Below are 22,418 nucleotides of genomic sequence, written 5' to 3'. Positions count from 1 at the left end.
ATTTCAATATGTTTTTATTATAGAATAATAATTCCATTTACAATGTGTTGTATAAAATTTTAACCAATAGTGAGTTACACATTAATCCCAATACTAATAACAAATATTGAATCATTCCACATTATAAAATTGAAATGAAACTTTAAACATTTTTAATAATTTATGGAATCATCTTTTAATAGTTTTCAATACACATCGAGTGGTTTTAAGAGACCTAATTTAACTCCAGACAATAATGATGTTTCAGAGGAATCTTTGGAAAACAAGCCTAAAAGAACATTCGGATTCTTCTCAGCATCAAAACTGGATGCCAACAATCCAAATAACGAAGATTCGTCGTTTCTAAAAAACTATAAACCTGACGAAAATCTTTTAAAATCACATTGGTTGTTTTCCGATGAATCACCGGTTAACCAAGTTTCAAACACGAATTCATTTACACACTTAAATAATGCATTTAACAGCTATAATCAAAGTTCTATCGCAACAACCAGAGCAACGTCAATTGAAACACCAACGGGTTTCAAGTTAGCATCTGGCAAACAGTGTGACTATTATAACGCGGATAAGAACGAGGAGTTTAGGAAGCTTTTAGGCCTGGACGACGAGGATGTGACAATAGAGTCATTAAAGGCCTCTGTTCCTCGATTCACAAACGCGAACAATATGATTCAAAACTCGAACCAAAATCTAAATGTAAACGTAAATTTGAAGCCTGAACAGACTTTTAGGCAGAACACTAGCGTTTACGAAGATTCGAACTCAGACTCGAATTCTAACGCGGAAACGATTTCAGACATTCCATCACAGGACTCCGGAAAACTGTCATACACAGATTTTTGGAACCACCAATGTACTTTTACACAGTATTATAGCTCAAACATGTCACTGGAGGTGATTTCTGACCTCTGGAGCAAGTATGGGAATCCATTACTTGTAAACTACGCAAACGCAGAAAGGTACAATTATCTGTTGTTCACACATCAAAATGATTATGTAAGTGTTGGTGGTCTAAATGAAATCGTTTCCTGCTTTAAGAAAATCGTCTCAAAATCAAATCTAAACATGTAAGTGAACAAATAATATTTACACTTTAGACGACGTTATGTTTATGACGATAGCTGGCTAAGGGATAAATTTAAATTACTCACACTGATGTCGTGTAGAAGATACACAAAAAAGGTTAAATATTCATCACCATTACATATTATTGTTAATAAGAGTATATTGATTAATGATTAGATATGTAACTTGTATAAGAGCAGAGATTTGAGGTATTGCGTGATGAATGTCCCACTTCCAAATCCAATTAATCTGATAAAGAAGCTAATTAGGCTTGTTAAGACTGGAGATTCACATAACGATTCGATACTTACAAGAATTTTCAATGGTATCATCTATTAGACTCAAAGTTTATAATATATTTATTATGTTAATGTTAGATTTATGAATTATATAGATCATTCGACACCTGATGTGCCGGTGGTATTGAGAGTAGAGTCATATGACGGAACTGATGTTTATTTGTTTGACGGGTCTGAGGTTTATAGGGGCGTGTTGTCGGATAATCACATTAAGGCAGTGTTTGAGTCAAAGCAAGTGCGACCAGGCTCAAAGTTACTCCTGCAGGGAGTAATTTTCAATGAAATTAATGGCGAATTCGTACTGCTCCTCAATTTCAACTCCATTTCCCTGGCCACTAGACGCTCAATAGGAGTCCAGCCGAAATACACGAACGTAATCATCAAAGGTATATATACAGAATACACATTCATAATATGTGGATGAGTATAAAATGGTTTAGATTTGGTGGTAGGAGGAGGAAGAGTCTCAAGAGTCGAGGTTGTGGTTCTGAAATACCTCCCGTTGGTGTATAAGATTTGGTACAAATGCCCTGAAACCATGGAAAAAAAGTGCCTTACACTTTCTGAAAATGAGTATCTTCAAATTACACAAAACCCAGAATCTGAAATTTTAGGTAATCCCCAATAATACGCAATGGAAATTATATTTAGGAACAATTGAGAGTATATCAACAGTTTATACAATGTACGTTGTGGATGCGTTGGTACTAAATGAAAATGCTCCACTCGACAGACACAAGTTTCTCCTTAAGTCATTTCTCACGATTACTCTCAATAACGTATGTCAATCCACATAAATATTAATTATATAACCATATCTACGAATATAAATATATATTAATGTGATAATAGGTTGATGATTCTATATCGTATGTTTTGAGACCTCTGACAAGATTTGTGTTGACTAATACGATGATAACCTATCACGCAAATATTGATTTTTTCTACGATAACCAACTTGATTTTGAGCCAGTAAAACTATCTAGCACACCTCATAGTAAGCTTGATGTCTTGGAAAGTAATGTGAAGTTCCCAGAGTCACTGGTGAACAAAAGTGAAATGTTAAAGAACATTTTGGATAAACATCCATGTCTATCAGTGCCGGAGTCTATTAGTGAGGATGAATATTATGAAAGAATAAAAATTAAACCTGAGAAAACGAGGTTATTTCTGGGCCAGATCTGTGACCTAAACGGAGTGGTTTTGCACGTGGAGGAGCTTGAGGAATCACCAAAATATTGTTACTTCAGAGTCTATATGAGCACTACAATGCTGAATATTGCGTGTATAAAAGTTAGCTACAAAAATGTGCAGGACCAGAAGAGTCAATTCTCAATTACACCGGATATCAAGAGTCTACATAAGAGACTCAACGATGCAGTTATGACAGTAACGTCAAGCGGATCTGGCCCGGATTCGTCAGCAAAGGGGACCCATCCAACCATTTTTTATACACTATCAAATTTGCAATATGTAGGACTGGATGAGGAGTATTCGATATATAACTTTCACATGAATTCGGATCAGGTATTATATAATAAGAAATCATTTGAAATTGAGTTTTCAGATATCTCTGAGGGAGTGTTGTGTTTTAAAAAAACTACAAGAATGTTTGGTTAATAGTGGAGTAATATTGAAGGAATCTGGCTTCCAGATTTGGTTGCCTGGATATAAATCGTTGGGAAGTACACATGTTGAAAATGCGTGTAAAATATTTATCAAAGGAACGTTATTTAACATTGTGGAAGTTTATAGACTAGTACAATTTGAGTGTGTGTATGTTCAGGAGTGCCTTGACATAATCAAGTGTTAGCAGCTTGAATCTACTGCTTCCCCATATATACTAGATATTTTTTATTTTTCGCTCAATAGTTAATTATAAATGAAATGTTCTATTTCACTTTGCTTCTGGTAGTTTCTTCTACTGTTTTTGCAAGCGACAGAGACACCAAGTTAGAGGCTAACCCATACTCTAAGGTAAAGATCAAAGACAAAAAACAGCTCTTGAAGAAGATCTCGGAGATTTTTAACACCGCAGCCACTGAGGATATTGCTATTTTCTCAAGAGATCTTCTAAAGCGCAAGTTCGGAAAAGACGAACTGCTGGAATATTCCTACGGGAATCTCGAAAGATCTCCTTTTGTAGGAATACTTCCCCGGTGTGTCTGCAATTATTTGACTTGCAATTTACCCATTTGCGCTGCTCTTTGCTTTAACAACGACATCCACAGCAATAAAATCTTCGATTGTCTTTCCTGCTTTGGAGAGTGTATTCCCATGTTCTTACGCTGTATTACTGGTGATCAACATTAAATATTAATTTCAATTTCTAGTTTAAAAATTATTTTTCTGTAAAATTAACATCAGTATACAATTAATATTAAATTGTTGGATATTTTATAGTTTAAAATGAAGGTTTGGGTGAAGTTTGTGGTTTTGGTGTTTTTGAGGCTTGTTCCAGTTTATTGTAATTTCAGTCAAGTGAAGTTAACGCTTCACAGAATGTTTAAAAACAAGGATTTTGGAGAATCTCTGGATCAATTGGTTAACAATTACAAATATACAACGGAGTCAATTGAGAATTCTTTTAGACGTTGCCTGGAGAATGAGATGGACGACAACAAGATTATGGCTTGTTTTATTTCAGGTCTCTATAGGGAACGTGTTCTGGAACAACACAAACTGCTTCTTTGTATCGCTGAATATGCCAAGAACGCGGCCATGAACTGTATTATCGCTTGCCTTAACAACTACACGCCCGAGTGTTTTAAGGTAACTTATTTCTAAATTATTATTTTTAGTGTTTCGGATCCAATTTGGAGAGGATCGTAGCGTGCATGGAGGATGCTCCCTACACTTATATGTAAATTATTTCAAGGGGTTATAAACACCCGGATTTGTTTATCTTCACATAGCTAATGTTAATCTTGTGAATTTATTTCATGACTATCTAACTATAGAATTAATTGATATAAATGATTTGATATAGTTTAATGTTTGTTATGGATACTGTGATTTTGAGTAATATTTCTGTAATATAGTAAACACACCTAACTCGAAGAGTATTAGCAAGAAGTATATGTGCAGAGTAATACGATAATATTCACTCAATAGATACTCACCAATAGAGGAGTTACAACTTCTTACAGTCGTGATAGCTAAATATGTATAAGTGTCCCTCTAGATGTCAGCCTGCTGAAGATGTTAGGGGCAATTGCCCATTACTTCAGGTCGCATATATTCTTGCTGGACTTGCTATGATGCTTAATATTAGGCTCTCATATAGTTCTGCTCCATATGCACTTATTAGATTCAGATTACCTGAGAATCTATTTAGTGTATTTGTAAGGAGAATGGCCAGTTCTTTGGAACTTTGGTGTCTACCAGGTTTCATCATTGTTGACATAATGGACCTAGCTGTCAAACTAACAATCAAAGGCATAGGCAGCACCGGTGATAACAGCCTCAAATCAAAACAACTCAAGTTCAACTCCATCATTCTTCTTTCCATAGTTGCTCAATGGTTAAATTTTATCACATACGTAATATTATTTTTTGTTTATTTGGCGGGTGGAGACCATGGTCGTCTAACTACATTTTATTGGACTATTGCTGTATCTGGATTTGTTTTTGGTATAAGTAATCCTTTGGTCTATGCTGTTGACTATAATCATGTACCCATCTATATTGTTGGTGAAAATTGTTTTCCAGCTCTAACCTCATTCATGCACTATATTACATCACTCATGTTTGGTAACCGAAGGAAATATGACAGTGACTTTCTAATTGTAGGAATTGACATTATTGTAGCAATACTAATCTCATTTGTGGCAGCTATCGTGTGGACAGTTGCCTATGGATTCTGCACAGATGCTGATCCTATGTGCGAAATTACTTATACTACTGAGGGAGCTAATTACACTATTAAGTTCAAATATAAGGGTACTGAGACTGAAAAGACTGGTAAACTTACTACTAATACCCTTACTGGTACCCAAATTGGTACTACTCCTACTAAATGGCAATATACTGTTAAGGATACTACGTCTAATATCCGTTACACTTTTACACATACTAATGGTACGATTAATGCTGGTGATGCTATAACTGAACAACCTGTTACTATTCAGTATGGTCATGTATTTGCTGAAGGATTCTCTGGTACTAATGCTAATCCATATATGATCGCTCCATTACTTATTGTCCTAGTCGGTATGGGTATAGTTTACGCTATTTACCCTGGTATAGCACCTGGTATGATTGTACCATTCTATCTAATTGATAAGATTGAAATGGTACTTCTAATAGCCACCATATTTCCACCGGTAATAGTTGCCATCCTAAGGAGGACTGCTGGGTGGAAAGATCCTAGGTCTCCACTATGTGAATGGTCCCCTGATAATTCAGGAGGTGATGGTTCATTCTGGCATATCTTTGATCTTGTGGTTCCTATTATGATCATTCTAGCCTATATATTCATTTATTCACTACATTATAGAGACTCCTCACTATCTAGGTCTATCGTTAACCAACCTAAGATGTCTACAGCCTTGAGTATTACATTTTATATGTGTCATGAGATCTCACTAGCTGTGGGATTCGCTGGTATGATAGGTAATGCAGCTGAATGGACAGTGTTAGCTCAAATGATAGGTGCATTCCTTATGGTCTTCCTAGCTCTTTATTCAGAGGGATACATTATAGAATATAAAAGTCATGATCCTGCTCATTGGCCCACAGAGAGAATGTGGTATTTATATGGATACTACCAATTAAACCATGATTTTTTTATTATGATAAAGTTTAATGTTTGTTCTGATGGATACTGTGATTTTAAGTAATATTTCTGTAATATAGTAGTAATTCTCACCACTAACCACTTAAGGAATAGTACTGATACTATCTACTATACCACTAAGGACCCAATTGGAATAGTCGTATAAGTGTCAGCATATCTATATCGCAACAATGCCTACTACGAATTATAAGGAAGATCCTGAAAATCAAGCTCTACAGATTGTGGCATATATGTTTGCTGGTCTTGCTATGATGCTTAACATTAGACTTTCTTACAGTGCTGCTCCATATGCATTGCTGAGGTTCAAGTTACCTGAAAATCTCTTCAGTGTCTTCGTTAGGACTACTTCAAGTGCACTGGAGCTATGGTGTATTCCAAGTATGCTCATTGGTAACATAATGGAACAATTCTATAACCACACTCAAGATACTTCATCATATCATTACGTAGGACTCAAAAACTATGCCTCTGAAATAGAGAAGAAGGCAGGAAAACTTAAAACCATTGCTGGGGCACAATCCACCAGTGAGCTTGCTTCAACTGAGAATACTGATCTCCAACAATCTAGTAATTATCCTCAAACTAAACTCGAGGGAAAAGCCAATCTACTAAAGGGTGCGGCCCAATTGCTTCACAAAGTAGCCAAAGCACTAGAGGAGGCTGTTCAGAATGATGGTACACTTAATCCACTTAAAGATGGTGCCGGAAAACTTAAGGATGCAGCCAAGACAACTGGTAGTGGTGGCCTATTCGAGAAAGCAGAGGCACTAGCTGGTGTTACGACTAGTGAAAATGCTAGTTCTCAGGCCGATAAAGTCATAAAAGCATTTGACAAGGTTGAAACCCAGTACACCGAACTAATTAATACAGCCAATACTAGTGGGCTAACCAATGATTCTAAGGTCATTGAGGTTGTCAAGTCATACCATGAGGTTAAGACAATTTATTATCAAATGATCATCACCTTTAGGATCAAACAGAAAGCCGAAGCATTTCACAGTGCGGCCGAAGAACTTCAGACTCAGGCTGGTAAGGCTCAGCCTAGTACTAATCCAAAACTTAAAGCACTTAATACTCACGCCAGTGCTGAAATGGGTGATCTAGTTGCTAAAGCTAACCAACTTAAAACTGAGGCTGAAAAGCTACATAATGCCACTGACGCTAACATCGTAACGAAGTACCTAGCTGTGGTACAAAAATATAATGAGCTTGAAAAAAAACCAGCGTTCAAAGCAGCACTAGAAGACCCTTCATCTAAAAGTACAGTAGAAAAGGCCACCAAAGAGTTTAGTGTCCTTAAGAAGTCCTTTGAAAATGTTCTTATGCTTAGGGTCCAGGAATTATCCGAAAAATCAGGAGATCTTAAGAATGCAGCCTCTGCACTATCTAGTGATAGTCTTCTTGGACTTACCGAAGAAGCCGGAAAACTTAGGGATGCTGCCATGAGTAGCACTGGTACTGAAGGTCTTAAACAGAAAGCAACTGCACTGGTAACTGCTATCAAAGGTGCTTCTGGCGGTAATAATGCTGAGGCCACTAAAGTCATAACGGCATTTGAAGACGTCACAGCGAAGTACCAAGCACTAACAGGTCATGCGAATTACAATACCAATAAAGGAAATGCTAAGGTAATCGCTGTTGATGATGCCTACAAGGATCTCCAGAAAGTATATGACTCCATCCTAAACCTTGCCAAACTAGCGAAGAAGACCTCAGAACTAAACAGTGCAGCCAGTGATCCCACCAAAGTCATTGAGAACTTCAATGCAGTCGTTACAGCCTATAACGCACTAGATCGTGAGAGAAAGTCCCAAGTTCAAAAACAATTCGAAGCACTTCAGACAGAGTATTCTGAGGCTATATATAAATATAAGTTTCATATCATTACAGTTCCGTCCATGATAACTAATTGGTTAAACTTTCTTACATTCGTAATCCTGTTGATAATTTTTGTCACTGGTGGTGATCAAGGTCACGTTACTGGTTATTATGTGATTATGGCCATTTCCGGATTCGTGTTTGGTATTAATATGGTCCTTGTGTATGCTGTAGATTATAGATATCTTCCATTCTATATGGCTGGTGAAAATTCATTTCCAATGGTAACCTCAATGATACTATACTTTGCCACATCTATATTTGGTAATCGTAGAAAATACAACAGTGACTACGTTGTTGTGGTCATTGACGTATCCATAGCAATACTAATAGCACTTGTGGCTGCTAGTCTGTGGACAGTGGCGTTCTACAAGTATAGGACTCCAAAATATGGTGACCTAACTCCTGATCCTTTGAATCTGGTTTCTCCAGTTGCTATGGTTATTGTAGGTATGGGACTTGTGTATTCTATATATCCTGGAATTGCACCTGGTATGATTGTACCATTCTACCTCATTGACAAGATAGAGATGGTACTACTGGTGGCCACAGCATTTCCACCGGTAATAATTGCCATCCTCAGATTAAAGGCTCCAAACTGGTCTCCATCAACCAAATTCGTATGGCATGGATTTGGTAAACCTAACACAGGCATGGGAGGCTGGAAACGCTATGCATCCGACCACAACTGGGCAGCTGGTACAGACTGCGCCAAAGACAATAAAGATGTTCATGGTTGGATTTGGCACTTCTTTGATATTCTAATTCCACTGCAGATTTCCCTAGCTGTTATATTTATATACTCAATTCACTACAGGGATTCGAATATATCTAGATCTATTGTTAATCAACCTAAAATGTCCACATTTCTCACTATTGTATTTTACATGTGTCATGAGATTCTATTAGCTTTGGGGTTTCCTGGTATGGTAGGAAATGGTGGAGCAGGAGGTCAAGTATTGCTACCAGTTCAGTACGTTGGGGCCCTCTTGATGGTGTTCTTAGCATTTTATAGTATAGGATATATAACTGAATATAAGCGGCACGACCCTTCCAAATGGCCCACCGAGGGCATGACCAAGTGGAATGCGATGTGTTACTGGTTAAAGATGGCGAGCAAAATCACCAACAAAAATTTCAAACAATTGTTTACAACTGATTTACGTAGAGATTTAGTTCTTAGTGATAAAGAAACAAAATTTATAATTCATGTTAATATTAATTCGATATATACTAGTATAATAATCCTATAATTATTTCATAATTTAAATTATATATTTTAATATAATATAATAAATTTTACTGGAATAATAAATGTTTTTATGTGTGATTGTATAAAATGTGTTATGCGGTAGTGTGTTGAAAATTTTGATTACCTGATAATTTGTAGATTTTGTACAGTAAAATTTTGATTTAAATAAGAACTTGTAAATTATTCTAAATTATTATAATGTATGGAATCCGGGTAGTTTGGGGGATTTCCCTCTTGTTTTGCTGTATTATGCCAGTATTTAGTATACCTGGATCTCCCAAAAGAGGATTAATGAGCAAAAAACAAATAATGTTAATGTTAGATGAGTCTATTAGGAAAATGATTGATCAACCTACCAGTGAAGAATCTGATAAAAAATCACTAGCAAAGTACATTTTTCTTACAAAATCGCTCTCAGTATGTATGAGCAGAGGGAAAATTTCAAAATCAGAACTCGTTTCATGTATTAATTCGAGTTTTACTGACCTTGAAATCGTTCCTCCTCCACAATTAATTCACTGCATTGGAGATTACCTAATTTGTACGGGTAAAATTTTTCTTAAAAGGATCAGAAAAAACCCCGAAGATGATCACTTTTTATCAGTATTTTCATTAAACATTTCTTTAGATATTTTATACAATCTGTTATAAAAATAGTTATAAATAATTATATAAATAATATAATATATTTATGTATAATGATTTATTAGTGTTTGGGAGAATGTTTGCCTAATTTGGTATTGTGTATAGTAAGATCAGAACCGCAGCCTGAAAGATATGATGATTTATAATTTAAAGAAGGCTAAATTTAGTAGTGTGTACAATATTTAGAGTTTGTCTAGTTAAATCATAACATCTGTAAATTTCTGTAATATAAATTAAATTTCGTTTTATTACATTTTTTAAACTATTTAACTTGTTTTATTTTGATTATATTTGTATATTCACGTTTTTTACACTGGATGATGTTTTTGGAATTTGCCCTACACAGTAACTAATTTGTATTTTAATTTACTTTCATAATTACAACTGATATCGCACACAGAAATGATGCTCGCATCTAAAGTGTTATACTTGACCTTCCTTCTGTTTAATGTCTTGGGAGGCTGTACCCCGTTCGATGACTATCAAACACAAACTGCCGCGATTCTCGAACTTCTTGGCAAGAAGGAAGCAAATCGTTCACTTATAAAAGTTGTTTCAGACTGTCTTGGAAAGACTTTTAATATAAATGGCAAATCTCAGGATTTCCTCCGCTGTGTAAATGACTCACTCCACACCGACGAACTCACTAATTCAGATGATATTAGGTTCATTTTAGGAAATTACGTCGTGAGATCTTCCATTCTACTCTATAAATGTTATGCGAAAAAAAATGACATAATTTATTGTTTAAAGGTTTTTTTATAGTTTTGCTATTATTACAATTTTATCACTCACATATTAATTATTTAATTAATTAATGAGTTTATAGGTGTTTGGTGATTGTTTACCATTACTGATGAGGAATTTGTTTGGGTTTAGTGACTACACTAGAAGGTGTAGAAGGCTGGTTCATATGCCTCATTATGATAAAGATGATGGATATTTGCAGGACGAAGATGATGATTATGACAAGGAATACGATCCATATGACGATTACGATGATTATGAAGATTTTGACGATGAGGATCTGGGCGATTATGACTATGATGCTGACGAAGAAGATGATGGCGCGTTTAGTGATTTCCCAAGTGAAAAAACTCAACACGAAGATGACTCTAATACCACTGTACAATCTGACATTACACACCATGGTGTTACACATGATGATACTACAGAGAATATTTTCAGTCGGGATAGTCTTGATAAAGATGGTGATACAAGTGATTCTGTTCTAGTGTTGGACACAGACTCTGAAATTTTCCAAGACGAATAACCTGTTTCATTCATTAATTCCTAATTCACACACTAAACACAAGAGAATCTATATTAACACTTATAAATCGCCATGAAAATCTATAATTTAATGTTAACATAAAACAAGATCTGGAAGTTGATAAGTTAATTTGTAATATAAATTAAATATATTTATTTGGTATTTTTTGAGCCATGAGATCACCTTCAGAATAAATCCCTATAGGATCCCCTACACAAAACTCGGCTGAATTACTCAATATCACATCCCTATTAACAATGAAAAAATAGATAAATTACTTGTCAAAACTTGTGTTTAAAATTTTAGGCTTAAAAAACCTTAAAGTAAAAAAGTCACAACTTAACCTCTTACATTCTCCTAACAAATAAAATATAAACAGTTTAATTATATAAAACATACTGACGGCATGAGAATAGGAAGAAACTGTGTCAAGAGTGCCAATAATTTGAGATTGTTTACAAATGCCTGAAAAAATGAGATTAAGGAAATGAACCTTTGCGATTCAAGTTAATGTTAAATAGAGAGGATAGAGTTCCTGAAACTAAGAAATTAGAAATAAAACGAACTCCTGTTAGCCTTAACAGAAACCTAAAGAATTTTGATAATGTTTACACAAACCCGTCCGTTTAACAGGGGATAAAGGTCAGATAAATTTGAAGAGTAGCAGAGTTTAGATAAGCCAAAACTCTCGTTATACACGTCAAACTCATCTACTCTAACACAAACACAGTCATTTTCCTCAGCACATCTGATCATAATGTAAATAACAGTTAATTAAAGAAAAACCAACTTAATGAGAGCCTCTTGGTAAGGATAAGAATCTGGAGATTCTCTATCACAGTGAAATGACCTGAAAATTAGTAAAATTAATGACTAGAAATTAAACCTACAAATCATTTAAATGAAGAAAATTGTTATTAATAGAGTAATCATAGAGTGAATAAACAGACTTTATTTCATTTACAAATATATATGAATGGATTAGTAATACATAAATATATAAGATAATCATATGGGCAAAATTAGTCAAATGACTAATAAAACATGAAAATAAGAAAATGTGTAAATTAATTTCTGAGATTAAACGACATCCATAATAAATGTGTAACAATATAAGCGTGGGGAAAATATTTCAATAAATATCAAAATTAAAATAAATTTATTGTATATTAATTAATAATTTAATTATAGAATTATTTATTTTTAATGCAGAAATTTATAATTTTAAATTTTAATGTCAGCTGAGATCGATTTCGATAATCTCGACTCAATCTTCACGTTTAAATCAAAAAAATATAATAAACCTTCTGAAAAGAATAAGTTTGGTCAAAGAGTTTGTTTTCTCTTGAAATCTGCTCAATTTTTTTCAACTAGTAACCCCAATTTGAGTCGTTTCTACATCAAGGAACTGGTTGAGGTTTGCGAAAAACACCTAATAAGGTTAAGTCCCAAAGTTAAGAGGAAATTTTGCAAAGGCTGTTACACATACTTCGTTCAAGGCTTAAATTCACATACTACTGAACCACCTGATCCTGTTAATAATTCGGATACCAATAGATCTAAAACTGTCAAGGGTAATCTAGCATTTCTAACATGCTTAATGTGTACGAGAACTAGGGCATATCCTTACAAAACTTGATTTAAATGTTATTTAAGTCCTGATTAAATGCACATTAAAGTTAATTTTTTTGCTTCTATACATATTTACATTCATTGAATGCACATGTATATGCTAGTATATATACAAAATTTGCATATAAATATGTGTGTTAATAATCATTACTATTCATGTTTATTTTTATTTAATTTTTAGCAAATATTGTTAATATTGATGTGAAATTCAGTATATTCGTGTATTTAAAGCCAGTTTTAATTTTTAACTCAAATCTAGTAATTTACAATAATTTATCCAAGGGGGGAATTTTAATCTAAAGATGGGTTTTAAAAGAATGAAAAGTAATAGCTCAAATAGTGGTAACGGACCTATAAAGATCGATAAACTTTTTCCTGAAAAAAATGCTGAGAAAAAATTATTACCTTTACCATCTGGTAAAGTGAAACCTGGAAGGCATAAGAAGAAGAGACGTTGCTTGAAGGGTTCCCGCAAAACAATAAGGAGAGATGTTACTGTAGTGTTTGACGAGTTAATGAAAGAAATTGAGCCCACAGAAGAATATACATCATCAGATTCACTAGAGTTCCCTCCAGACTGGGACATGCCTCAGTCATTGGAGTTGGGCACTGAGGACTATAACCATTCATTGAGTCTGACGAGTAAGAAAGAATTGAAAGAGATATACGAAGCTATTGACGAATTGAACAGACTCTGTATTGAACCCATCAAAGTTAAGCTTAAACGTGATTACATTAAGATTAAGAAATCAAACGATGATCCCAACAACAGTTTAAATGATAAAGTTAATGTTGGTGAGGATCTCAGATACAGTGCTGATATTAACATAGTTTTATCGAGCAGGAAGAAGAATGAAACAACAGAGAATCCTGAAGAAACTGGTACAAACGACTTTTCATTAACTGTTGAACCTGCTAGTGATAATTCAATATCTGAGGAATGTTGTGGTAAAAACTCGTGTGTAACCAATAACTCAGATTTACAGATCTCCCACTTCAGCTCTGACTCCGTCAGAACTCTAGATAATTCAGAAAATAACGATTTAAGCAATAAGGAACCGGTTTCTGATGAAGATGTATCAAATAATCCTGATACAGCTGAAGATCATTGTTACAACTCTTCCAGTACTGGTAATTGGGGTGTTGAATTAGATGACAATAATAATCCAATTTATTCCAGAACTCTTTTTTACAGGTTCTATGAACCTTTTACTGAATATGATTACAATTTTAATTCTAGTACTCAACATTCTTTTAATCCTCCGTACACTAAATGTTCCAGCCCCAGTAAACTGGGCTTTGATTCCGTAGAGTCTCTTAATAATTCTCTCAACGCTCCTTGTGAGATTATTATAAAGCCTCCTGTTTCCATTGGAAGGTCGATTAGTTTCCGCAGTAATGTGTGCAAGTCGGTTTTATCCAAGGACCGGTTCATCTCAGGCACTGTTTTCCAAATCAACTGGTTCAACCCTAGACGGAAAAAATCCAGATCTTTCCTTACCTGTTGTACTTAATATAATTTAATTATACACATACATATATACATATATATACAACTTATATAATATATACTGGATAGAATTTATTATTAGATTATTTGGGAACTAATCTTTTAAGGCACATGATCCAGGACTTGTTTTGGTTATTCCATAGCTTGGAGATGATATTGTTTAGGATGAGGTTCGAGTTGAAGTTGTCATCTTGTGACACTGCTCTACATAGTGTGGCCAGTAGTGAATTGGCTTCTGCATTTAGTGATCCTTGTTTCAACATATTTATCAGATCGTTTACGTTCTTTTTAGTATCCAAATCCATTTTCGTTTCCCCCAATCTTCCTGTCATTACATTTAATGTTGAGATTACCATATCTAAATCTGCTTTTGGCATCATTTCTCCCTTTGGAACATTCTGTGTTGATGCTATTATCAGCTTGTTCGATTCCTGTGTTGCCACTGTTTTTGACGACAGCTGCTGTGTTGCTGTTGGATTTGGCCATGGCACTGGCATTCCCGGCTTCACTGCTCCTGCTACAGCTCCTGGTGCGCTACTTCCCACACTATAACTTTGTCCACTCGCTCCCATAGTATGTGTTTGTGGTCTGCTTGTTAGTGGGTTTACTGGATGACTAGCGTTTGTTTTATTGTAACCTGGTCTACTTGTTTGACTCATGGTTGCCGCATTACTTGCTTTAGTACTCAAACTAGTATTTAAATGTGAAGGTACGGGATTCAAATTTGTGGGAACAGTATTCAAATGAGCAGGCACTGGATTCAAATTAGCTTGAGTTGTGGTAAGATTAGTAGAATGCGGTAAACTGTTGTAGGATGACAAATTTGATGCATTACTCGGCAGTTGTGAAGTTAGAAACCCTGTTGACACTGAACTAACGGCTGTTGAATTTGTTAATGAACTTGCCGTTGTAAAACTCTGTGACATCCCTGAAACCGATGTGGATCCTTGATACGTAGTTGACGGATAACCAGTAGACTGAGCCGGATATGTTTGCTGTGTTGTACGATGTGTTGTTGGTTGAAGGGCTGTTAATGGTACAGTTCTTGTTGTAGTGCTTGCCATTGTCTGACTTACACTTACCGCTGGTCTTGTATTCAATCCAGTTCCAACTCCTTGTACTACCGGCTGTACTGGATGTACCATAGTTTGTGGAGTATATTGTGTTGCAGGTTGTGTTGCATATTGAGCTTGTTGTTGTACCATACTTTGTGTACCATATTGGGGTGTTTGTTGTAATAAGGATTGTCCTGCGTATTGAGGCGTGGCTTGTGTTACGTATTGAGCTGTTGGTTGTACTACAGATTGTCCAGTATATTGAGTTGTAAGTTGATTTTCAACTTTCGATTTCATTTGTCTTATTTGTTCTGAATTTGAAGCTCCGGTCACGTTGAGTGTTTCCAAAGCCTTATCTAACATCCCTGCATCAATAAATACCTCAGAAAGCTCCATCAAAACCGTGTCAAAACTCTCATTCTGATACCCGGCACCTGAATTACTCCACATTGAAAATGATAATACTGACAGTTTCAACATCATCTCAATTCTATCCTCCAACCTAGTAGTACCAAGATTATTCTTGTCACCTAAACCTTGTAATCGACCACTGTTACTTAAACTTTGTTGCAATTTCCATAGATTTGCTACTTGGTAGTAGTCACACGCTAATATATATGAAATGGTAGCTTCTTGATAGTACCCTTGTTCATAGAGTCGTTTAGCAAACTTGTGCGTTAGTGTTCTAAACAGCGTTAAATCTCCTCCATAAGTGTAAATAATACAAAGTGTTTCCTTCCAATCGTTTAAGTTACTGTTTAAAAGTACAGTTTCAACATCGCCTTGCATTAGCAAGTGCAAGAGGTTAAGAAACGGGTCCTTTTTCGACTCTACGACCTTCTCCACCAATTCCAGAAACACTTCTTGACCTCCCACATATGCCAATAATAACCCTTCTACTACTTTATTTAAATCTAAACACCTCTTTGCTGCTTCTTTAAAATCTGCATTAACTAACTTATTCTTCAATTTCATATCTGAACACCAATCCAACCCACTAAGACTCCTCACACTACTAACACCTGTAACACTAGATCCTGCATTTAAATCCAACAAATTATTATTGGTGTTCATTAAGTTATTTTGTGTATCCAATAAATTAGAGTTTGGATCTAACAAATTAGACTTGAGTGTGAGTGAGTTGAAGAAATCTTCCGCTTCTTTATCATCTTGTGATGTGACTTCACTCAAACTATTTGTTCTATTGGTAAAAAATGCTCCAAGACTCCCAATGGATTGCGTTGCCAACGTTCCTATTGATTGTGCTGGTAAATTCATGTTACCACCAACATTACCAGTGACGGAATCTGGTGACAAATTAGTAACGGGTTCGAAATTCGAGTAACCTAGTGTGGACAACAAATCTTTCAGTTGACCTTTATATTGACATTTTAGAACCGACCATGTGAGTTTTTCATACTCGCTAGTGCTTGAATTTACTTTAGATTCGCAAAACTCCGTGAACATACTCTCATCGTTCAACATTCTCATCACTTCTAACACTCCATCCAATAACTTTAAGCTATCACCATCAAGTTGTGACGTGAGTGTAAAGTTTTTAAGCTCAACGTTATTCCATGAGGTAACTTGACCAGCAAATCCAGACGCGATTCCTCCTCTTTTCCTTGTCCACACCGGTACATAAGATCCTTCCACTGTTCCAGAATACAAATGATGTACATTGAGTTGTCCATCGTTTGACTGGGATAGAAATAGCCCTGGCACATTCGGATGCCAATCCACTCTAGAATGATGTGAAAGTGCTTCTGTTTGAAATGTTGACAATAATGTAAATGTTCTTTCTGGTGTCAAGTGCCAACATTTGGTTGTATCATCTTTAGAACTTGTAAGTAGTACATTTGGGTCATGTGGTGAGAATTTAACATCAGTCAATCCTCTTGTATGTGCCTTGGATTCTTGTGCATTTAATTCAGAGTGTGATTTCACATCACCGTGCGACTTGAGCTCAAAGAGTGGTCCTGATGGATTTCTTAGATCCCACAATTGTACTGATGGAGCGTTATCATCTGCATATGCAACTACTAATTGTGTCGCTTGATCTGGTACCCAGTCCAGTGCTACTGGATTTACACGACCCATTGGATCCCTAAATGTACTTGCTGGTTTTCTCACCTTTAGGTCCCACACTACCACTCCACTGGTATCCGATGGTGTTAGTGCCGCCCCTGCTGATGCCAATATGTGAGGCAAACGGTAATTCCAACTCAAACTTGTTACTTGGCCCACTTTCCACTTGCCGTAGCTGACATCCACAACTGCATAATTCGATGCGTCTCCCAGGTCCACTACTGACACTTGGCCATCAACTCCCGCTACTCCCAGCATATTCTTACCACAGTACCCCAAACACTTGATCGGTACTGAACACACATTAGTATTAAATGTCGACACTAGCGTTTTATTTTCAGTAAGGGCCTTTGCGTCATAGAAAACCAAGTCACCAGAACTTGAACCAACGACTACCAACGTTTTTTCATCTGTATACGGTACTCCTAAACATTCTTTAGCATATTAACTATAAATTTACTATAAATATATTATAAATTAATGGTTTATAGTCTAGAATTGTTGAACTAACCTAGTTTAATCCACTTCATTGTGGTAAGGTGTGCGTTTAAATCCACCGGTATTGAGTGTAGAAGTGAGAACTCTGCTATTCCAGGCGTACTTCTCGACGTCACGTAATCATCAAAATTATTCCCGCCAAAGTTCGTCCCACCATAATTAGCTCCTCCAAAATTTGTATTATTGAATGAGAATGGCGTATCTGGCGCGTATTGGTTGAAATTGTTTTCAAATGTGTTTGAGAAAAAGTCAGAGCTTGTTTCCGAGTTTTCCGTGACTTTGAAGTCAAGTAGGTTGAGCGATAGTGGCTGTGTGCCTTCTCGTGGCGTACTGTTACACGAGGACTCGTGTAGGCCTGAGGCTGCCAGAACGTAGCGTGAAGTTGCGCTGCAGGGCGAGAAAACTCCAAAGCCTTTCATGCTTTTCACAGAGAAATCATCCAAAAAACTTCATGTGTAGTTTAATTTAAAACTTGTTGAATTATTTACTCGACTAAACACAAAAAATGTAAATTATTTATAATAATGGAATCCACCCATTTACAATGTGGGTATAATATACACAAATTCCTAAACTTTCTCTAAATCTCATTTCTAACCATTTTAAACCTTAATTATATTACTAATATATTTTTATACTGAATAATATTCTTAATGTTTAATAATAGCTCACACATCTGTAATTAACTAATTAATGAGTATACAAATGATGTTAGATTGATTGATTTTTAATAATTGTGACCAGATCTTGATTCAGCGTGTTTAAACTACTAAAGAGTAGTTTCGAATACTCTGGTGAGAGCCTCGAAGTAGTTTCCAATATATAATTCACACTCACTTTTATACTCTCTAATCATCCATTAATTCTATTATAACTATTCAATATTAACTATATAAATTTAGAATAAAAATGAACCTTGAAATAGAATTTGACTATTAGTATTTACCAAAGCCTTGTTTTTGACCAGTTCAAACCGATTCGAGGGTGGAATTTGATAGTTTTCAACCTTTTCTTGAGATATTGTCAAGTGTTTTCCCCTGTAATCATCACAAACACTGCTTAGAACCTTTAGTAGAAAACACATTACAAATGACGAATCTTGTAAATTAACAGTTTTGTCTAAGCTATTTAAACTTGAGCCACTAAACTTGATGAACGGATAAATCAATTGCGGAAACGTTGATATGACTGAACAGGTGAGTAAAATAAGCCCAATTTGAGCAAATGGTTGGTTTCTATACAAATTTGTCATGATTATCATTGTCAAAATTCTGTCATTTATCCAAGATTCAAAATTCACTATACTTCTTGACCTGAAATACGATTCTAAAATTTTATTACTTAATATTATCTTATTAATTAGTGGTAGTAATCTTCCAACTGGAACCAAAGATTCCTTTTTGATTTTCATTGGCTGAAATTTCGTCCATTTCTGATCAACTCCCAATGCCATAAATTGATTATTAATTGAATCCGCTGGTAAAATTGATTCCAATGAGTTGAAAAACATATTCAAAATTCCATAATATTCTGTCATGTTTTCTTTAACACCAAATGTACTCACAACTGCTATCATCAAATTCAACAACACTGTACCAATTGAGTTATCAAATGAGTTCATATTTGTGAGTTTATATAATTTTGTAAGATTAAAACTACTATAACAATTCTTAATTTCTTGACCCACAGTATATTCCTATACACAATATAATTAAGAAATTAACAATTAGAGTAAAAATTACCTTGTATTGTATTGTGTTAAGTAATGAAATATATTCTATTAATATTTCTATTGCCAATTTGTTGAAAAGTGTATCCTCAAGGGTTTCTGAGTTGCAAATGTATTCTAGAAATGGCCCGAAAAGTGTAAATATTTGACTCAAACACTCGAGTTTACCAATATCCAATGGCAGAATTCTTAGAAAACCTAGCCAAACTGAGAGAAATAATTCATCTATCACGCTATATTTCGTAACACTCACTATTTGTAACCCTGAAACATCATATTCTACTGCAAAATTACCTTGTTTCCCTACAACCACAGTGTTAATAATAATTTTAATGACAAATGTGATAAAATTATAATTTAGAGTATCAAAATCCGTATAACATTTAACCCAATCTAAACTGCCTATAAAGTATAAAATTGTTTTGAGAATAGCTTCACAAATTTCTGGAGATTCAAGTTTAGTATAAAGTTCCAAAACTCCTTCCAAATTACTTTCATCGTATTCTAAACTTAAATTACAAGCCAATTCCAAACTTCTGATCCGAATCACAGGCACACTCGTCTAAAAATAAATTAATAGATACTAATCTTACAGTTGATATTAGTAATAGATTGTTTATAATTGGGCTGGTTGGATGGTTTTTAAAAATTAAAGGCCAAATATTCTCGTCCTTACTGTTATTATACAGGTTATAAAGTGGAACCAAGTTCTGGGCTTTAAGTTGTAGGTTCTGTGACGAGATACATTTTATCAAAAATGATAATATTTTAGCCTTAGTTTCCTGTGTAATTAATGGTTTTTTGCACCAGAGGTTAACTATTCTGCTAATTCTAAACACCAGCAGCTTGCTAAATTTAAACAAAACATTACTCTTTTCGTTTTCTAACACGTTTATATTCTCTCCAAAAGTTTCTAAAAGCAATATATAATGCTTGTAGGTGTGAAAGTTGTAAAAGTCCTTGAAACAAAGGGTGTAAATCTGAAGAAAAGTGTCATACTCGAAAAATTTTACATCATTCAAATTACTCAAATTATGCAAATTGTTCAATTTAAAGTTCAACAGAGAGTTAAATGTGAAGTTAAACACTCCGACTAATTTAATATTCATACAGGAAATCAACTCTGGGACCAGGTTTAATGTTGGTGATGTTGTAGGAAACTCTTCTTCATTCCATAATTCAACACTCTTTTCATCCAATAATAAATATTTAGTCCTTAGCAAGTCCAAAAACTTTAAGAATCCTCCTCTAGAATTAAGAACTTTGTAAAAATAAAATGTTAATTGACGTTCCATTAAATCTTCAAGTTCAATTTGCTTTAAACTTGGGTTCAAATTTACAAGTTCCTCAAAACTTTTATAATAGGGAACATTGTTAATATCAAGTTTGTAATTGTTTTTAGGTGAATTTATTGGTGAAACACTTGACTGAACCACTGGAATAGGCTCCAGATTTTCGAAATATATCGTAGAATACTTATCATGATTCATTGAACTTGAGCTGAAAATGGTTGTCATGAACCTGATTGACTCAGTTTCAACCCTTTCAAAACCTATTCCTGAGTGTATTAGGAAGTCAAAAACTTGGTTTAAAACCGTTGAAAAGTCCAGAAACACAAAGTCGTAAGGCACCTTTTCAACCAGAAGTGTGAATCCTTTTAAAATTCTTAATACATTTTTTACCAGTATTTTTATATTCTCAGAATTGACATTTGAATTTTGAGAAACCTTGGATATGATTTTAAATTTTAGGAATAAATTCGACAGGAGTTGGAGCAGTTCCTGGTTTTTATATACATTTCTAAAGCAGTGAGAATAGAAGTTTAGTATAATAGAGTCGAGATATAGGTTAAATTTCAGCTGAACTGGGTCAAATTCGGAATTGAATGTATCTGGGTTTAACTCCAATTTCTTCCATTTATTAAAAAATTGATTTGACCAAATTTTAGATAAATATGGAAAAAACTGTTCTGCTATCTGGTTTGTCACATTTCTATCCTTGAAAAGGCGCATAGAAATGCGTTCCTTAAATACATGGTGGAGCAAAAATATTAAATTAAAAGCCCTGACGTCAATTGTATTTTCAATTGATTTTAGCCTTAAAATGAAGAAATCGTATAATTCAGGTGAATTTAAGGGGAATTCGCTTCTAAAAACACTCCTAATTAATAAGCAAAATTCCTTAGGTATAATAACTGAATGGGCTTCGTACACAAAATTAATAGTTTGCAAAAGCTTAAGTTTAATTTCTGATAAAAGAAGTGGATAATCTACATTAGCGTTAGGATCATTTGTTTTCAAACGAGATAATATTTTACAGAAGGAATTTTTTAAAATGATAAATGAAAGTTTTGAAAAGTCATCATTACGAGTTGTTGCGATATCCAAAAGAGTTGAAAGGAATGATATGTTAGATTCAAGCTCAATAATTCTTACAGAGGCTTCATTTCTAACAGATTCTATAGTAGATACTGATCCTTTAAGCAAATTAATGACATATTCTGATTCCTGGGACATATACTTTACAAAATCAAGTTATTAACTATACACATATAAAATATTTCTATTAATATACAAATACAAAGATAAAAACATTTTAATCAAATATTTTCAATCTGTGGTGAAGTGTATGGTAATAGTTAGTTTATATAACTACACAGTTTGTTTATAAAATGGTGAAATATGATTAACAGACTA

General features: G+C 34.6%; 11 protein-coding genes across 11 annotated transcripts, besides 26 other annotated features; 9 read left to right on the top strand and 2 right to left on the bottom strand.

The window, feature by feature from the left end:
• Positions 1 to 162: 162 nt before the first annotated feature.
• On the top strand, positions 163 to 1,071 carry TA06345 (uncharacterized protein; the record flags this gene model as incomplete). Its single annotated transcript, XM_948772.1, has 1 exon — positions 163 to 1,071. The coding sequence occupies one exon, from the start codon at positions 163 to 165 to the stop codon at positions 1,069 to 1,071; it is 909 nt and encodes a 302-aa protein (XP_953865.1).
• Positions 1,072 to 1,284: 213 nt separating this feature from the next.
• Positions 1,285 to 3,677, top strand: TA06350 (uncharacterized protein; the record flags this gene model as incomplete). Its single annotated transcript, XM_948771.1, has 7 exons — positions 1,285 to 1,390; positions 1,460 to 1,750; positions 1,805 to 1,978; positions 2,016 to 2,143; positions 2,217 to 2,891; positions 2,932 to 3,144; positions 3,237 to 3,677. The coding sequence occupies 7 exons, from the start codon at positions 1,285 to 1,287 to the stop codon at positions 3,675 to 3,677; spliced, it is 2,028 nt and encodes a 675-aa protein (XP_953864.1).
• A 96-nt stretch (positions 3,678 to 3,773) lies between these two features.
• Positions 3,774 to 3,833: a sequence feature (Signal peptide predicted for TA06355 by SignalP 2.0 HMM (Signal peptide probability 0.979, signal anchor probability 0.000) with cleavage site probability 0.797 between residues 20 and 21).
• Positions 3,774 to 4,151, top strand: TA06355 (uncharacterized protein; the record flags this gene model as incomplete). The annotated part of the gene is made up of 1 exon (XM_948770.1): positions 3,774 to 4,151. The coding sequence occupies one exon, from the start codon at positions 3,774 to 3,776 to the stop codon at positions 4,149 to 4,151; it is 378 nt and encodes a 125-aa protein (XP_953863.1).
• A 377-nt stretch (positions 4,152 to 4,528) lies between these two features.
• Positions 4,529 to 4,651: a sequence feature (Signal anchor predicted for TA06360 by SignalP 2.0 HMM (Signal peptide probability 0.010, signal anchor probability 0.618) with cleavage site probability 0.002 between residues 41 and 42).
• On the top strand, positions 4,529 to 6,205 carry TA06360 (Tpr-related protein family member, putative; the record flags this gene model as incomplete). The annotated part of the gene is made up of 1 exon (XM_948769.1): positions 4,529 to 6,205. One exon carries the CDS (start codon positions 4,529 to 4,531, stop codon positions 6,203 to 6,205), a length of 1,677 nt encoding a protein of 558 aa, XP_953862.1.
• Positions 4,586 to 4,645: a sequence feature (11 probable transmembrane helices predicted for TA06360 by TMHMM2.0 at aa 20-39, 112-134, 144-166, 171-193, 208-230, 344-366, 376-393, 420-442, 462-484, 491-513 and 528-550).
• Positions 4,862 to 4,930: a sequence feature (11 probable transmembrane helices predicted for TA06360 by TMHMM2.0 at aa 20-39, 112-134, 144-166, 171-193, 208-230, 344-366, 376-393, 420-442, 462-484, 491-513 and 528-550).
• Positions 4,958 to 5,026: a sequence feature (11 probable transmembrane helices predicted for TA06360 by TMHMM2.0 at aa 20-39, 112-134, 144-166, 171-193, 208-230, 344-366, 376-393, 420-442, 462-484, 491-513 and 528-550).
• Positions 5,039 to 5,107: a sequence feature (11 probable transmembrane helices predicted for TA06360 by TMHMM2.0 at aa 20-39, 112-134, 144-166, 171-193, 208-230, 344-366, 376-393, 420-442, 462-484, 491-513 and 528-550).
• Positions 5,150 to 5,218: a sequence feature (11 probable transmembrane helices predicted for TA06360 by TMHMM2.0 at aa 20-39, 112-134, 144-166, 171-193, 208-230, 344-366, 376-393, 420-442, 462-484, 491-513 and 528-550).
• Positions 5,558 to 5,626: a sequence feature (11 probable transmembrane helices predicted for TA06360 by TMHMM2.0 at aa 20-39, 112-134, 144-166, 171-193, 208-230, 344-366, 376-393, 420-442, 462-484, 491-513 and 528-550).
• Positions 5,654 to 5,707: a sequence feature (11 probable transmembrane helices predicted for TA06360 by TMHMM2.0 at aa 20-39, 112-134, 144-166, 171-193, 208-230, 344-366, 376-393, 420-442, 462-484, 491-513 and 528-550).
• Positions 5,786 to 5,854: a sequence feature (11 probable transmembrane helices predicted for TA06360 by TMHMM2.0 at aa 20-39, 112-134, 144-166, 171-193, 208-230, 344-366, 376-393, 420-442, 462-484, 491-513 and 528-550).
• Positions 5,912 to 5,980: a sequence feature (11 probable transmembrane helices predicted for TA06360 by TMHMM2.0 at aa 20-39, 112-134, 144-166, 171-193, 208-230, 344-366, 376-393, 420-442, 462-484, 491-513 and 528-550).
• Positions 5,999 to 6,067: a sequence feature (11 probable transmembrane helices predicted for TA06360 by TMHMM2.0 at aa 20-39, 112-134, 144-166, 171-193, 208-230, 344-366, 376-393, 420-442, 462-484, 491-513 and 528-550).
• Positions 6,110 to 6,178: a sequence feature (11 probable transmembrane helices predicted for TA06360 by TMHMM2.0 at aa 20-39, 112-134, 144-166, 171-193, 208-230, 344-366, 376-393, 420-442, 462-484, 491-513 and 528-550).
• A 127-nt stretch (positions 6,206 to 6,332) lies between the features above and the next one.
• On the top strand, positions 6,333 to 9,293 carry TA06370 (Tpr-related protein family member, putative; the record flags this gene model as incomplete). The annotated part of the gene is made up of 1 exon (XM_948768.1): positions 6,333 to 9,293. One exon carries the CDS (start codon positions 6,333 to 6,335, stop codon positions 9,291 to 9,293), a length of 2,961 nt encoding a protein of 986 aa, XP_953861.1.
• Positions 6,369 to 6,437: a sequence feature (10 probable transmembrane helices predicted for TA06370 by TMHMM2.0 at aa 13-35, 576-598, 605-627, 642-659, 668-690, 710-732, 745-767, 815-837, 858-880 and 890-912).
• Positions 8,058 to 8,126: a sequence feature (10 probable transmembrane helices predicted for TA06370 by TMHMM2.0 at aa 13-35, 576-598, 605-627, 642-659, 668-690, 710-732, 745-767, 815-837, 858-880 and 890-912).
• Positions 8,145 to 8,213: a sequence feature (10 probable transmembrane helices predicted for TA06370 by TMHMM2.0 at aa 13-35, 576-598, 605-627, 642-659, 668-690, 710-732, 745-767, 815-837, 858-880 and 890-912).
• Positions 8,256 to 8,309: a sequence feature (10 probable transmembrane helices predicted for TA06370 by TMHMM2.0 at aa 13-35, 576-598, 605-627, 642-659, 668-690, 710-732, 745-767, 815-837, 858-880 and 890-912).
• Positions 8,334 to 8,402: a sequence feature (10 probable transmembrane helices predicted for TA06370 by TMHMM2.0 at aa 13-35, 576-598, 605-627, 642-659, 668-690, 710-732, 745-767, 815-837, 858-880 and 890-912).
• Positions 8,460 to 8,528: a sequence feature (10 probable transmembrane helices predicted for TA06370 by TMHMM2.0 at aa 13-35, 576-598, 605-627, 642-659, 668-690, 710-732, 745-767, 815-837, 858-880 and 890-912).
• Positions 8,565 to 8,633: a sequence feature (10 probable transmembrane helices predicted for TA06370 by TMHMM2.0 at aa 13-35, 576-598, 605-627, 642-659, 668-690, 710-732, 745-767, 815-837, 858-880 and 890-912).
• Positions 8,775 to 8,843: a sequence feature (10 probable transmembrane helices predicted for TA06370 by TMHMM2.0 at aa 13-35, 576-598, 605-627, 642-659, 668-690, 710-732, 745-767, 815-837, 858-880 and 890-912).
• Positions 8,904 to 8,972: a sequence feature (10 probable transmembrane helices predicted for TA06370 by TMHMM2.0 at aa 13-35, 576-598, 605-627, 642-659, 668-690, 710-732, 745-767, 815-837, 858-880 and 890-912).
• Positions 9,000 to 9,068: a sequence feature (10 probable transmembrane helices predicted for TA06370 by TMHMM2.0 at aa 13-35, 576-598, 605-627, 642-659, 668-690, 710-732, 745-767, 815-837, 858-880 and 890-912).
• Positions 9,294 to 9,490: 197 nt separating the features above from the next.
• Positions 9,491 to 9,556: a sequence feature (Signal peptide predicted for TA06375 by SignalP 2.0 HMM (Signal peptide probability 0.972, signal anchor probability 0.019) with cleavage site probability 0.830 between residues 22 and 23).
• Positions 9,491 to 9,943, top strand: TA06375 (uncharacterized protein; the record flags this gene model as incomplete). Its single annotated transcript, XM_948767.1, has 1 exon — positions 9,491 to 9,943. The coding sequence occupies one exon, from the start codon at positions 9,491 to 9,493 to the stop codon at positions 9,941 to 9,943; it is 453 nt and encodes a 150-aa protein (XP_953860.1).
• Positions 9,500 to 9,568: a sequence feature (1 probable transmembrane helix predicted for TA06375 by TMHMM2.0 at aa 4-26).
• A 396-nt stretch (positions 9,944 to 10,339) lies between the features above and the next one.
• Positions 10,340 to 10,408: a sequence feature (Signal peptide predicted for TA06380 by SignalP 2.0 HMM (Signal peptide probability 0.996, signal anchor probability 0.002) with cleavage site probability 0.433 between residues 23 and 24).
• On the top strand, positions 10,340 to 11,210 carry TA06380 (uncharacterized protein; the record flags this gene model as incomplete). The annotated part of the gene is made up of 2 exons (XM_948766.1): positions 10,340 to 10,690; positions 10,767 to 11,210. 2 exons carry the CDS (start codon positions 10,340 to 10,342, stop codon positions 11,208 to 11,210), a joined length of 795 nt encoding a protein of 264 aa, XP_953859.1.
• Positions 11,211 to 12,444: 1,234 nt separating this feature from the next.
• On the top strand, positions 12,445 to 12,849 carry TA06385 (uncharacterized protein; the record flags this gene model as incomplete). The annotated part of the gene is made up of 1 exon (XM_948765.1): positions 12,445 to 12,849. One exon carries the CDS (start codon positions 12,445 to 12,447, stop codon positions 12,847 to 12,849), a length of 405 nt encoding a protein of 134 aa, XP_953858.1.
• A 295-nt stretch (positions 12,850 to 13,144) lies between these two features.
• Positions 13,145 to 14,356, top strand: TA06390 (uncharacterized protein; the record flags this gene model as incomplete). Its single annotated transcript, XM_948764.1, has 1 exon — positions 13,145 to 14,356. The coding sequence occupies one exon, from the start codon at positions 13,145 to 13,147 to the stop codon at positions 14,354 to 14,356; it is 1,212 nt and encodes a 403-aa protein (XP_953857.1).
• A 79-nt stretch (positions 14,357 to 14,435) lies between these two features.
• Positions 14,436 to 18,412, bottom strand: TA06395 (uncharacterized protein; the record flags this gene model as incomplete). Its single annotated transcript, XM_948763.1, has 2 exons — positions 14,436 to 17,920; positions 18,007 to 18,412. The coding sequence occupies 2 exons, from the start codon at positions 18,410 to 18,412 to the stop codon at positions 14,436 to 14,438; spliced, it is 3,891 nt and encodes a 1,296-aa protein (XP_953856.1).
• A 479-nt stretch (positions 18,413 to 18,891) lies between these two features.
• On the bottom strand, positions 18,892 to 22,238 carry TA06400 (uncharacterized protein; the record flags this gene model as incomplete). Its single annotated transcript, XM_948762.1, has 3 exons — positions 18,892 to 19,689; positions 19,736 to 20,284; positions 20,316 to 22,238. 3 exons carry the CDS (start codon positions 22,236 to 22,238, stop codon positions 18,892 to 18,894), a joined length of 3,270 nt encoding a protein of 1,089 aa, XP_953855.1.
• Positions 22,239 to 22,418: the final 180 nt, after the last annotated feature.

The sequence above is a fragment of the Theileria annulata genome, chromosome 1, assembly GCF_000003225.4.
Source record: "Theileria annulata chromosome 1, complete sequence, *** SEQUENCING IN PROGRESS ***".
Taxonomy (NCBI): Eukaryota; Apicomplexa; class Aconoidasida; order Piroplasmida; family Theileriidae; genus Theileria; species Theileria annulata.
Note: the sequence above shows the minus strand (reverse complement) of the source record. Positions and strands in the feature narration are given on the sequence as shown.